This window comes from Maylandia zebra, linkage group LG6, assembly GCF_041146795.1.
Source record: "Maylandia zebra isolate NMK-2024a linkage group LG6, Mzebra_GT3a, whole genome shotgun sequence".
In the NCBI taxonomy this organism is placed as follows: domain Eukaryota; kingdom Metazoa; phylum Chordata; class Actinopteri; order Cichliformes; family Cichlidae; genus Maylandia; species Maylandia zebra.
The window spans coordinates 21,711,664-21,725,236 of record NC_135172.1 but is presented as its reverse complement, the minus strand read 5'-3'; the positions used below and the strand labels follow the sequence as shown (position 1 = coordinate 21,725,236).

The following is a 13,573-nucleotide window of genomic DNA, read 5'->3' as shown; positions in this document are numbered from 1 at the left end:
GTGAAATTGAGAGACAGCACCCCGGAGTCCTCAATAAATGAGATTTGTCATCACATTCTGACATTAATAAACAAATAGACATCACTTAAAGTGGACTGTTTTAGGATTGTGATTGATGCATAATCAAAGAGCTGTTATGCACTGAAACTTTTTTCTCCCCACATTAGTCAAGCGAAGCCAGTTTTATTTTTCGCCCTAATGAATTTAAATCATAATAAAGGGTTTTAAATCTGTTCAGAAACCTTATCCATCTTCATGCTCTACATTTAGATGAGGAAATTAAACATTAGAAAAAAATCTATCAAGAAAGACCCGGCTTTCTTTATTTGTTATTATTCATGCATTTTGCAGTAGTGCTTAATCTACCTGATGTGAACATAACTGTACTCGTTTGTTTCGTGTGTGTCTATTTTCATTGCTGTACCTGCAATTAGTATGACTGCCATAAGTGCTCACTGTACCTAGTGGTTAAAAAGCCTTTTTTTTTATTTAAATAGTCTTTAAATGTATCTTCTGGTTCTTTTTCTTTGCAGCAGGAAAATGACTCATGAAAGCTCTGAATCACACACCCTTCCCCTTCCAAACAATATAAAAAGGCTTTTCATTAAGGTGTTTTAATTGGCTGTGAACCTATTATGTTATCCACTCACAGGTGGCCACGGCAGATGGCATCATCCAATGGCCTGTGTCGATATGGGGCCCGTGTGGACTGCTGCTGGGGATGGACTCGTCGCTCCTGGGGTCACTGCCAGCGTGAGTGCCACCGTGCCCGCTGCTGGTGCTGCTCGGAGGGTGGGGAGCAAAACGGGAGCTAACAAGGTTGCGGGGTTTCAAGCTAGAGGGAGGAGGGAGAGGTCATAGATGCTGTTAAACTGTGGATATACTGCAAAGGCTTGGGGAAACGCGCAGACACACATACACATGCAGATTGTCTCAACGGAAACACATGCAGCTAATGGAGCATTGCACCTGGAACAATCTTTGAGTAAAGATTGATGATGATCGCTGGTGGAGCGGCAGAGGTTTACATTCACACTGCGGGTGGCCTTAATGAGCGAGACTATAGCTGCAGGTGGACACATTCAAAGGGGAGATAGGAGATTGATTATAGATTACAAGTGTGCAAACATAAGCTTGCCGGCAGTGCATGAACAAGTAAAAAAAAACAAACAAACAGTGATGTTAACATAATCCATGGTGTTGTCAGGTGCACATAACTTGACTCATCAGGATTCAGAGGATGTGTCCTGTCATTGTGTAACACTGAATGCTTCATCTCACATTATCAACATATTTACTCCATGCTACTGAGGGATGTGTGAATATACCAGTGGATTTTAGACACTTGCTGGGTGCCTCACAAATATCAGACCCTTTGCATGGCTTGGTGGCTCTGATGGTACGCCTGCTGCTTTGCTGTGGACATTTAATAAAAGAAAAGGGGTAACACATCAACAGGCCTTTTCCACGGCAAGAATTTACCAAGCGGCTATTAAAAAGGTTAGAGAAGTGGGTATGCTTATTCGCTTCCTTGCCAAGAGAAAATCAATAGCGCTCTCATCCTGTGTGTGTGCTAAGCCAACAGCTGGCTAGTTTAGATAAGCAAAAAGCCAGGGCAAAAGACCTCACATGGGCCATTACGAAGAAGTATACGCTCAAGCCCTGGAGATGAAACCCATGAGGTACAATGTGTTAATGATGATCTTTAAAGATTCTAGATGTTTCTTAACTAACTGGAGCAATTTCATCCATGTATTAACATGAATACGCTGCCCGTTAATTACTACAAAAGCTTACTGTTTACATTCATGTTATGTCCAGCCTTTTTCGTGCTTTCACATTATTGGTGCCTATACAGCATGTACATATGGCTGATTCTGCTGACCTGAGCTGAACTACTGAGAGGTTGCACACTGGCTTTGTGTTGGCCCATTTGAATGGTAATTTGAGCATACAGGTCTTCTGGAATTCCCCCAAATTAATGACCAAATGGATCAAATTCTGATAACACCAAGGATCTCTATATTGGGGGAAAATCCATTTTGTTTCCAGTATGTATCACATGATACTAACGGAAATTGTGCGACATAGTTGTCTGGCCTTGGTTTCCTTCTGTTGTCGAGCTTTATGAGAAACTACACTAACGTTTTTGGTTACAGATATGTGAGCGGTGATCAGGGAGGCACCGATCCAGCTACTTCCAGCTCTCATCCAATGCAGTCACCTTGGCTTAAGCCACTGCTGAGTTAATAATGATAAATTAATAAGCTGTCAGGAAGAATAGTAATTTTTCAGGCAACGCTCAGCTTACAAAAGTCAGATGAAGTGAAATAACAAAATGTTACGTCTCCATACGTTCAGCAAAGGCTTCTAAAGACGCATTCTGCTGAACATAACCGCAGAGAGAGCAAGTCAGGGAAAGAAAACATCTTCATCTGAGCTTCTCAGTCATATCAACTTACTCGATCGTAGTTTGCTAGTAAATTAAAAACCAATGCAAATATATACAAATAAATAAATATAAATAAAAACTGTTGTTGTGAAATGCCTCGAAATATTTCACACTTTGCTGTTAGCTTCCTCTAAGCTAAGTTAGCTGCACCACTAGCAACCTGTGTGGTGCTGGAGATGTCATAAAACTAAACTGATTGGATCTGCCTTAAATCAGCTCGTTGTCATTTAAAAACAAATCTAAATATATCAGGGTGTGAATTCCTAGCAGCAACAGTCTTCTCAACTAAGAAAACCCATGTTAGCAAGAAACAATGTCAGTATTTGCTACAATGTTAGCTGCTAGCTAAGCTTTTATTTCTCTAATCTCATCCGAATTTTGGAAATGAACCGGATGCGATACAAACACTAAATCAACATTACAACAAACATAAGGCAAGTTTTTATTTTTGATATTCAATATATGTTTAGGTCCCCCCCCCCCCCCCCCCTACACACACACACACACATATTTATTTAAAAGACTTAGCCTGATTTTCATTTGGTTGTGTATAAAATGAAAGAAAATAAACATAATTCTTTTATATATTGCTGTCTTTTTATTGGCATATAATATTTCAAAATTATGCCTTATTTTCAAATAAAGAATAACATTACAATGTTTGTAAAATAAAGTGGAAAGGAAAGGCAGGACCTCACACAACTTGAGATTGTTAAGTTCCTGCTGTGGAAAAGGGCCAAGAGATGTTTCTAACTGGGCACATATTTATTGCTTTTTGAAATAATGTTTAATTCACTCAACAGTTGACTCATTTTGTGTTTCTCATTGCTTAAATTACCATATTTTGATGTGTTTTCTCATTTGTTGAAGCTCACCATGCCATGCTAATTTTATTCACTGTATTTTGTGTTTTTTTTGGTTTGTTTAATAGAAAATATGCCACACGCTGTTTGTTGAGTCCAAAGGTCCATTATTGCTAATCTGAAAGATTTTTAAGCCTTTGAGTTTAGCAGCTGTTTTTCACTCCCATTACATGTAAAAGAGTTTTTGTTCTAAAGAACACGAACAGTGTTCCTTGAGTTCATCAATGCACTGTTTTTGTATTCCTTTGCAGCCTAGGCAGATTAACCTAAGGTCTTTTCTTTTATCCACCTCTTTCTTTGCGTCTATTAGTAACAAAATATGATAATGTTGCTCTTACATAAACACTTGGAGCAAGTCATGATAATCGTTTAGAGGACGGAACTAAACTCGCAGCTTGAGGGGGTTTGATTTCACGGCTGGAATTTGAAATAGTTTTTATACTGTAGCTGACCTTGTTCAAAAACACCTCCTACCTTTTCCCAAGGCCTTGACACTTGAACTAGAAAATCTGTGCTGGAATGATACAGGAAAAATCACCACTGTTTCAAATGTATTTGTTTGAACACAGAGCCAAATTCAGCAGTAATCCTGGCAGGAGTGAGCCATCTCAGTGCCCAGTACTTCCCAGTGCATTTGTACTGGGCTCTCTGCCTTTACAGCTTCCCATTTAAAAAATAGATATTTGTTTTTGCTGAGGATGTAAAGAATATGAAGATAACTACAGAAGCACGGAAGCTTCAAACCCTAAATAAACCAGTTACGTCACATTAAAGTCCTGTTTGCATCGGTTACTTGACCAGCCAAACAGCAGTGTGTGAGCATGTCTTCTTTGTTGCTCTGGAATCCCACATGTTCCATGTTCGGCCAAAAATATCAGCTAATTTTGAACTTAACCACCATATGAAGCTGCTGCTTTACCACTTTCCCTTCCCAACAAAACCGTATCTGTTCCGTGAGTTAAATCACTCGGTGAGTGCTCGCCTTAATGCTTTCAATGCTCCTGAGTGGGCACAGCTCAAATCCATTCACTTGAGACTACAATCAGCATTCCATCAAGTCAGTAAGGTGCTGATTTAAACCTAAGAGGAGGGAGGCGGAAGGTTTCAGAAAGAAATTGTGGGTAATCATGGATGTGTGCATGTGAGCGTACCTTTTTCTGCATGTGTGTGACGGGTTGCAGTCGTCACAGATTTCAGGTCTTGGTAAATTTTAGTGGAGATGGAAGAGATTAGGCTGGAGCTATCGGATTGTGGCTTTTCAGACTCAGAGCTCAGCAGCCGGTTTGCGCGACTTCTCTCAAAGAATGAGAAACTTAATGGATCAACCCTGACTTTTTTTTCTTAGCTCTTAGATCCAAGTGCGGGAAAGAAGAGAAAAAGGAGTAAAAGTAAAAATCCTGGGGTGTAGAGGAAATGATTTAAGGGGAAGGAGTTGGAGGTGATTGCTCTTGTAGTGGAGGTGAGACGTTAGGATGGGAAGACAAGTGAGAAAATCAGGCAGATGGGGCATGTGTGAGAGAGATGAGCTTTAGATTTATAGCAGACTGAGGCTGCACTCATAATGTTCTGACAGGCCATCCAGCAGGCAAAGCCACACTTGAAGCTACTTATTCCAACCAGCTGCCATCGCGAACATTTCACTGCCACTGTGAGCATTCGAACATTTGCATTTCCAGTGAAATGCATTTCACTTTGGTCACATGAAAGTGCCTCCCTTTCTGTTTCACTGAGGACGACGCTTAAAAGCCATTTTTTAACAAGTTGATCCCGGCTGCGTCAGTAACCACACGGTCCTCTCAGTCAGTCACGGTCTTCGGTTATTCATCAAAGATTTTATCAGGTGATTCGCATCTGTATCAAATACGAATCTAATTCCATTAAAACTTAAATATTCATGGTTAAAAAACATCATTATTATATTTGTTTGAGGGAAGTTTGTACTGGACAATTCTGCGTGCTCATGCAAGTACTAGGATTCAAGGTCAGGGCAGGAAGTCATTGCCAGTGTCAGGAAGAATGAGACAAATAAAAGTCCAGCTCTCATCTTTCGCAGTGCGAAAAACTCATCAATATGGAGAGTTCAGCTTCGATACACCCAGTGTCTAGATTTTCACATCCCAGTCTGTAAGCGTTCAATGGGAACCGTCTCACTGGCTCAAGAAGTTCTTTGTCGATGATTTTTGCATGACAGCTAAAGCATTCAGCGGGAATGAGCCACGAGGGCGTAAAATCTGAGTGGCTGGACAGAGCAGACAGAGGTCTGTGCCCTACCTAAACTCCATTTTCACTGATCAAATGATTTAATTGCCTGAACATAATCACACCCTAGCCAAATGTTATCATTAGTCACATAAATGTAATGCACAGACAGGAACATTTGCATGGATAATCTCCTTTTTTTCAGTAATTTGGATCTTCTCCAAAGCCTCATACTTGTAAGAAAAAGATGTAAAGGAGAAATTGTGAAAAGGCTAAAACCTGAGTTTTAGTACCTGCTGTGGTCACTCTGAAAGCCTTCTCAAACTGCAACCCGGCAATGGCTTGCTTGACCCTTCAAACTCTCAATCCATAGTTCATAATAGAGGTTTCTTATACAAAAGGAATCCTTAACCCTACACCGAGAACATGTGTCATTGAGAATAAAGATGGGTATTTGCAGAGCTGTGCTGTACTAATATAAGCACACTTGGCTCGCCTTGATAATATTATCAGGGCTCGAATCTACAGTCATATTGAAATTAGGCCCCTTAATATGTGGATAAGAAAAAAACAACTCAAAAAACACTGTTAAAGTGTTAAAAGGTAAATATCATAGTAAATGGAGGCTGGGATACTGTAATACACCACACACTCCAAATAATACTAGTTAATTTCTCACTTACCACTAAATGCCATTAAAGTCTTCATTAAATAAAAACGTATTCAGATATAATTTCTGTTTCCTTTCTTTTACAATCCCCAGAAAGTGCCCATAACTTAAAAACTAATTTGTTTCTTCGTTCCTTTAAAGCTTCCAGTTGCCAGGCCCTCATGTATTTTTTAGGAGGAAAAAAATTACACCTTGATTTCTGTAAAATTACACGGTAATTGTTGTGAAAATTGCACCGTAATTACACAGGGCTTATTATTAAGTGCTAACATTTTTTATATTAACTCGGATAGTCCTGCGAGCGCTACGAAATTCCCAGGCTCGAAGACGTGTTCTGATTTTCTCTGCATTTTAAAGGCGTGGGTTGAATATCATCTCCATATTAAATAGATCACACATTATAATTTCCTCCGAGGTCCTTGCGGGGTTTTCAGATTCACTGAGGCCGGGATTTTGTTTGATTGAGTGCAGTCTTTGTTTCTTCAAATGGTGCGCGCAGGATTAAGGCAGGAGCCTAGAATTGGTAATGTGAGCTAACAAGCGAGCGGTGAAAGGAGAAAAGTGATACCTCAGTTTAAGTAAGATCGTTTAACGGGGTTGTCTGTGTGGCTTCCTTGTCTGCTTCGCTGTTTTCATTATCGCCGGGCTGTAAAGGCTCCGCTAAAAAAAAAATACATCTTTTCGCCCGTTTGAGGTGAAAGCGAGGCAGAAGGGTTTGCTTGTTAGAGGTGAAGGCGAACCATGTTCACTTGAGTGATTTAAAGGAACTTAAAATGAATAATCTTTGCAGTGCAGTCTTGTATTTTTCATTTGGAGCCATAATTTCGCTGTTTCACATCATGTTAAGGAACACTGCTTCCACCTTCAACGCTTTAAATAAGAGCGATGTCCTCCTTTAATAATAGGACATTTACTCGTTTTTCTAGTTATTCTTTTATTAATCATGTATTCCAAACGTCCCCAGAGGCAACAAGTCATATGTGTGATTCCAGACCGTGTGCGTGTTCCAGGAATGTTTGCTTGTCCAATGACCAGACTGTGCCCTCTAACATCATGTCTGTTTGTTTGCTTGTTTGTTTGTTTGTTTGTTTTCCTTTTTTTTGCTCCCCCAGAGACTAAACAATGCCTGCAATCTTGTTTATTTGGCTATTTGTTTTGCAGCTCTCTTCGCCTTAACTCACAGGGTAGTCGGGATAAGGTGCCTGCCCCAAGGTTAGCTCCACATGTTTCTTGAAATAATCTTGCTTGACATGTACTGCTGGGGGCACATCCTCTGAATCCTGTGCTCACTCACTTATTTATAGAGCCAAGCCCACACCCGCTTCCAAAACCAGTAACACCTCTCCACCCCTTGGCAGTAACCATCTCCTTCCCTCTGGCCTCAGTTCTGCACACACAGCTTGCACTCTGCAGACCCTGTGTCAGCTGAACCCAGTGTCTAACAGGAATTTTTCCCAAGTTCTTTGGTAACTTTTTAATATTCAAACACCCCTCTGGTCAATCCATTGGAATACTAATGAGCCCCTTAAAGCTTAAATCCATAATGTTTCTTAAATTTGATATCAGTAATAGGGCTCTTCAAGCATTTATGATGCAGCGTTATTAACAGAACATGTGCCGCAACTTGTCAGTGTAAGAACTTTGGATGGGTTTATATTTCCCTAATAAATAGGATTCTCACCACAGCATTGCCTAGTCAATTATCCCAAGGTTGAGCGGAGTGAGATGCTCCTTATAGGAACGGTGAACTTATTAGGCAAACGGATAGAGTTTGATCATATACAAAATTAAAATTACAAATATTCCTTATTTGTAGCGTCTCAATTTTCAGAATTGCCTTTCCTGATCTCAGTTGGCTTTATATGTCATTAATCAAAAAGAAACAAGCCGCAAGTTATCCCTTACTTGCTAGTAATTACTTCCACGTTAGGTTGATGAACCGATGTGTTACACTAACACGAGGCTTATTCGCCATAAACAGTCCACACAAGGATCAGTAGCAATTCTCTTGAGTCCGGAGGAATGGCTGATGTAAACCAAAGTGAAAGTGTGTCATCACTTGACGTGTTTTGATGGCGTTCAAAGAACGAGGATTACACTCACTATGTTTGGCCTTCCAGCTGGTGGGGCCATTTTTAGTGCTCCCTGTCCTTTGCTGTGGCTAATGAACACCGGTCATTATCCTGATCTCTCTGCCAGGCCAGAGGCTTAAAAATACCCTCAAAGGCAAAGCCTGTTGATGGTTGCCTCTGATCTTTCCAATCAAGTCCTCCTCCTTGGAGGGGAGTAACAACACAGAGCATTCACTTGGCTGCTCTCTAACGAAGACATCAGTAGCTGCTTTCCTTTAATCCGCCGACCAGACCGGGGTCTAACAAACTTCTGCTTCCGGAAGAGCGCAGCACGTTTCATGTCCTCCAACAAGAATGGGCCACTTTTAATTTGTAAATGTGAACTTTGACTGCTCGGTGTGTTAACAACCCGACTCATTTCACAAGCTCAAAGTTGGCTTACATTGCTTTTCATTCTGTTCAGTCACGGAGCCTAATAAAGTGGAATGAGTCGTGAGTAGTTATCTAGATCAGTTAAAGGAATCATATCATTACCTTGTTCTCTTTGAATTCCTGCACCTGAGTAACTAAAGTTACTGTTTTTTATGAATAGGCCAGGTTAGCTGCAAATTCTGAAAGATGTAACTGAATTCTTAGCATATGGATTTCACTTAGAGAGAGTCTTCAACCATTTCTACGTTTGTATCAGGCGTCAGTCGGTGCGCTGAAGTTATATTTATCTCATTTGAAACAGAGAGCAGTTAGATATTTTCAATCAAAAGATATTTTATGTTAAAATATACATACAAATACCCAGAGTCACTGGACTTTATTCCATTATATTTTAAAGAGGAAACACAGCATGGTGGCACAGGCTAACCTAAATTCAGCTGATCTGCCAGTTTTTTTAACTTGTAATATCACAGACAGCTACAAGTATTTCAGTCTCCCACTGAGCTTTGGAAATTCCAGATTTATCATGGAATTTATTTTTATCAAAACCTGAATTTCGGGATCACTTTCTTCTGTGATTGTTTTTAAAAACATACTCACTGATACCCGAAGAAACACATACATAAACAAATATATGTGACGTCTTTGGTCTTTTGTCCGACCATTCAACCAAACTGAAATCAGTTAAGCTGTGTTTGAGCTAAAACTGTCAGAGATCGGACTGGTTAAGGCGAGAGGTAAATCCTCCTTGATGCAGGTTATTTGCTGGATTCAGTGCGGGGTTGCCGTGCTGTATGCAGGACATCACCAAAACAAGCATGCCCTGCATCTTTATCAGCACAAATAAGCTCAGTATACCATCACATCCTTCCAGATAAACAACAGACTGGCTGGTGGGATGAATACTATCCAAAAGAACATCTCTCTCGCTCCCTAAACACGCACACTCACAGACTCAGGTGTACTTCTTCTTCTGCCACACTGGTAATTAAGTCCTCTGATGGTATTGTATTATGACATAATTAATGAAGCTTTTAATGAAAATTAGTAACACTCGGTGTATCAGAAGTGCTTAGCAGCAAGCTGCAGCAAGCGCAGTAAGATAAGCAGGGCAAGCCTCCAGCTCACTGAGACAGAACAGAGCCAGGGAAGCTCTAATTCCACGTCTCTGTACACAATCAAAGTATCAACTATCCACGCACTATGTAGGATCTCTTTAATGAGAAACTAATTATAATCTGCTATTTTGGTGCTTAATTGTTTCAGTTTCGCTCTAAGAGGGAAATATTATTCACCTAGGTAATCCTTGTTGGCGGCATGCCAGAGTAAATATCAGCGCTGCATTTTAAAGCCACGAGAATCTAAATTTTGCCGGGTGTAAAAAAGGTCAAACGTCTCATTTATTTTCTACAGTGGGAAATAATTTAATATCAGCAAGGACAATAAAACTTCTCCCGAATCCTGCACTGTGCAAAGTAAAAAAACAGCTACTATGTGGTTAGCTGAAAATGGCTTTTCCACTATCATTAGTCAATGATAATATGACTGTCACACAAGGAGAAACACACACATTTCCTATATGAATGAGGCATCACGCTGTCTTTTTGCTGTAACTTGGGAGTAAATTTACAGCCAAGGGGTTGTGGAAGTCAAAAAGCAGTAGGATTAAGTGCTTTGTCATCCTGATCTGGTACACGTAGTCTTCCAGGGCGCTGCGCTGATCTGTCTCTTCCCTTCTGAATCCCCCTTTAACCAGCTGTGTGCCAGCCTGGCTGTAAGCATGGAGACTGCGTGGGACCCAATAAGTGCAAGTGCCATCCTGGTTTCACTGGGAAAACCTGCAATCAAGGTGAGCTATCGACCGAAGCTTGCAGCCGCTTTCGTAACTCTGACCGTGATATTGTTTTGCCATTTGACGTGACTTATCTGTTCCTCGCAGTGCACTGAAATAGAAAGATAAACCACAAAGAAAGCAGGGAGAGTCGGGAAATATTGTCCCCACCCACTAAGCAACGGGCCTGCTGACGTGCGCATCTTTCCTAAAGAAAACTAAGTGAAGGAGAACCTCTGCCTTGAGTGATGTCAGCGTAATCACTGTTTATTGCAGCCAAATCTCCACAGTAGAACATCAGCGCTGTAAAGCTGCCACAGGAGCGGAAGCTGGTTTGCATCAGCTGACAATAGTGAGGTGCTTTAATCACAGGGCAGGAGGTGGACCGCGGGGGCTGATTCAGCTCAAATGGAAATGAGTGGTGAAGCTGTGTTGAATGATCCCTGGAGTGCATCCTCTCCTGTGAAGATAACATCTCAATTACTGACCTGAGATAACTTGGACCGACTGAGTGCAACCAATGCTATTTGAAGGCGTTTGTTTGTTTGCGTGTGTGTGTGCTGGTCGGTGGATGAGAGTGGGCGGGGGTGGGGGAGGTCGGGAGTTTTTGTGCCTTTACACTTTGGGCACGTTGAAAAGCATTAAAGCTTCCCCAGTTAGCTTGACCTGCATCCCAGCAGCTTGAAAATACTTGTGGAATTCACGCCCTGAGACGGGAATAGGATAGTGTGTAATTAAAAACAAGGGGGAGGGAGGGGGGTGGGGGTGTTGAAATCCTTTCCGGAATGTTCCAAATGACTCATCCTGCATTTCAGGGCTATAGGTGGCTCCTGTCTGCCTGGGCCAGACGGGTCTACTTTGTCTCAATCTGCAACAAAGAGGAGGAAAGTAAAAGGATACGGTATCCAAGCGAGGCAGACTTCGCTGCCAACCATTCAGACAGACTTATCTGACAAAAGCGATTCCGAGACCTTTCAAGATGAAACTGTACTTTCAAGCGTCTGCCGAACTCCCATTTTTCCAATAAGCTCGTGACGTTTTACTTAGCTCTGAGTGGCAGACTTGACCTTTCAGCCTGCGTAGGTGCTGATAACCCCGCATTCTCTGCCGCGCTGCCCCATGCTATGGAAACCAATTTAATTATTCAGGGACCGGAGATTAGATTTTCTCATTTAAATGCAGCGTCGGTCAAACATTGATTTGAGGTGTACTATTGATGTGCCAGGTGGCCAGTGTTTTGAAGCATTCTAATATCCTGTCCCTCTGGAGTGCAGTATTTATCTCGAGGAGACAACTGGAGGAAAGAAATAAGAGCCCCGAGCTGCTTCTCTGACCTCGATGTTGCTAAAGGTCAAGCAGTCTCCCCGAGAGCTTTTAAATCAGATTATAATCTGTAAATTTGTTTTGAGGAAAACGGCGTCTCCTGGGGAGTTGCACGATAAGTGCAGCCGGTGGTCAAACTCGTTAAGAGGCTAAATACTCGGCTTAAGTACCTATATTTGAATAACTCAATTTTATGCCCTGCTTGTGCTTCTAAAAGGAGGTGAACATTTATCTATATTTATCTGTCTGCAAATCGCTGATAACATTTTAAAGAGACAAATTTAACACTTAGAAAATTGAGCGACTTTTTAAACTTTTGTCCAGCAGTTTCCTAGTTTGTGTCCCTTAAAAAGGTCATTACCTCACCTTATCACACCAACAAAAATTCACTGACTGCAAATGATAGGAGCTACTATTTTATTTTTAAAAAAGAGATTACAACAGGAAAATGTGCACAAGTGTGGACATCAGTGGTGAATACACAAATTTATTTTAAGTGGGATGTGCGGATGAGTTTGCCACCCTGGAGGCTCGGATTGATTAACAAGAGTGTTGAACACCTTAGAAACACTGTTTGTGTGGAGCAAAAGCAAACCACAGACAGTCATTGTTTACAGTAAACACGATCACAGCAGCTGCCGTATTTTCACATGTCCAATATTTTTATATACCTTGTTTGTTTTTGGGGGGTTTTTTACTACCAAATTCTTTGGCCTTAACTCTCGTCGCAGCTCCTATACAGAAAATATCCCACGATCTGAACGGGATATAATTTAAATGAATGTGATTATTTTTCACCATTAACTTGACTCTCTGAGAATCCAAACAGAATCGTTTTGAGAACGCGCCTCACGCTCGGTGCTGATGAGAATCGTTGCTGTCATTCAGCGTAGTGATAGATGAGCATGCTGTCGCTGCACAAATAAACTCATTATAAGGATAATCTGTTTAACAGTTTGGCAGCAAACTCCCCCTGCTGATCCAATCATTTTAATAAGATGATTATTCCATGCAGGTGGATTTAATTAGGTGTAGTTGACCTGCTGTTAAGACACTATTAAAAGATTTTGCTGGAGGATCCATGTCTCAGACATCAGAAGGAATACAGCTGCGGAGATGCTTCCAGATGCTCCTCGTCTGTCAGCCAGATACGTAATTAATACCACTTTAAGTGTGATAGCCTAATACTGCTGCTGCAGCATGTATACAGTTTACTTCTAGATCTGTTTTCAGAATATTAGCTATTATCTGGATCTCTCACTGCTTTATCTTGGCAAAGCCGCAGAAAAGAGCATGAACACTTTGACTAATCTCCATGCGAATTTAATTCAGTGTAGGTGTAGACAGATACTTCAGGGCTGTCGGTTTAGAAACCGATCCCTCTCTGTCACTGTTTGTCTTTCTGGCTGTCTGCTATTAGCAGCCAAACAGCTGCAAGTATTTAAAGTATTGCATGCATGTCATCATACTGTGTATTTACACTCAGTTGTCTGGCTATTACTCCAGATTCCTTTTATCTGTGTTCTCTTTAAGGTCACCAAAGAGGCAAGAAGTAATGTTTGACCTGAGTTAACTCCTGTGAGTTTGAAGTATATGTGATTAGAAATCATCCCCCTGCTAAGATTTCCTTCTGATATTCATTGTAATGATAAAGATATTGTTCCATTAAGAATGATGCAACACAGGTTGAACACATATGATTGAAGACATGATATCACATCACACAATAAA

The 13,573-nt window shown here is 41.0% G+C and overlaps 1 protein-coding gene across 4 annotated transcripts in view; it reads left to right on the top strand.

The window, feature by feature from the left end:
• npnta (nephronectin a) overlaps positions 1 to 13,573 on the top strand; it is a 57,260-nt gene that overhangs the window by 12,560 nt on the left and 31,127 nt on the right. For 2 of the 4 annotated variants that reach the window (XM_004549425.6, XM_004549427.6), the window contains exons 2-4: positions 653 to 753; positions 7,346 to 7,396; positions 10,445 to 10,537. In XM_004549425.6, coding sequence (XP_004549482.2) covers positions 653 to 753; positions 7,346 to 7,396; positions 10,445 to 10,537 — 245 coding nt within the window. The remainder of the gene's footprint in view (positions 1 to 652; positions 754 to 7,345; positions 7,397 to 10,444; positions 10,538 to 13,573) is intronic. The other 2 variants (XM_004549426.6, XM_004549428.6) reach the window with 1 other exon arrangement.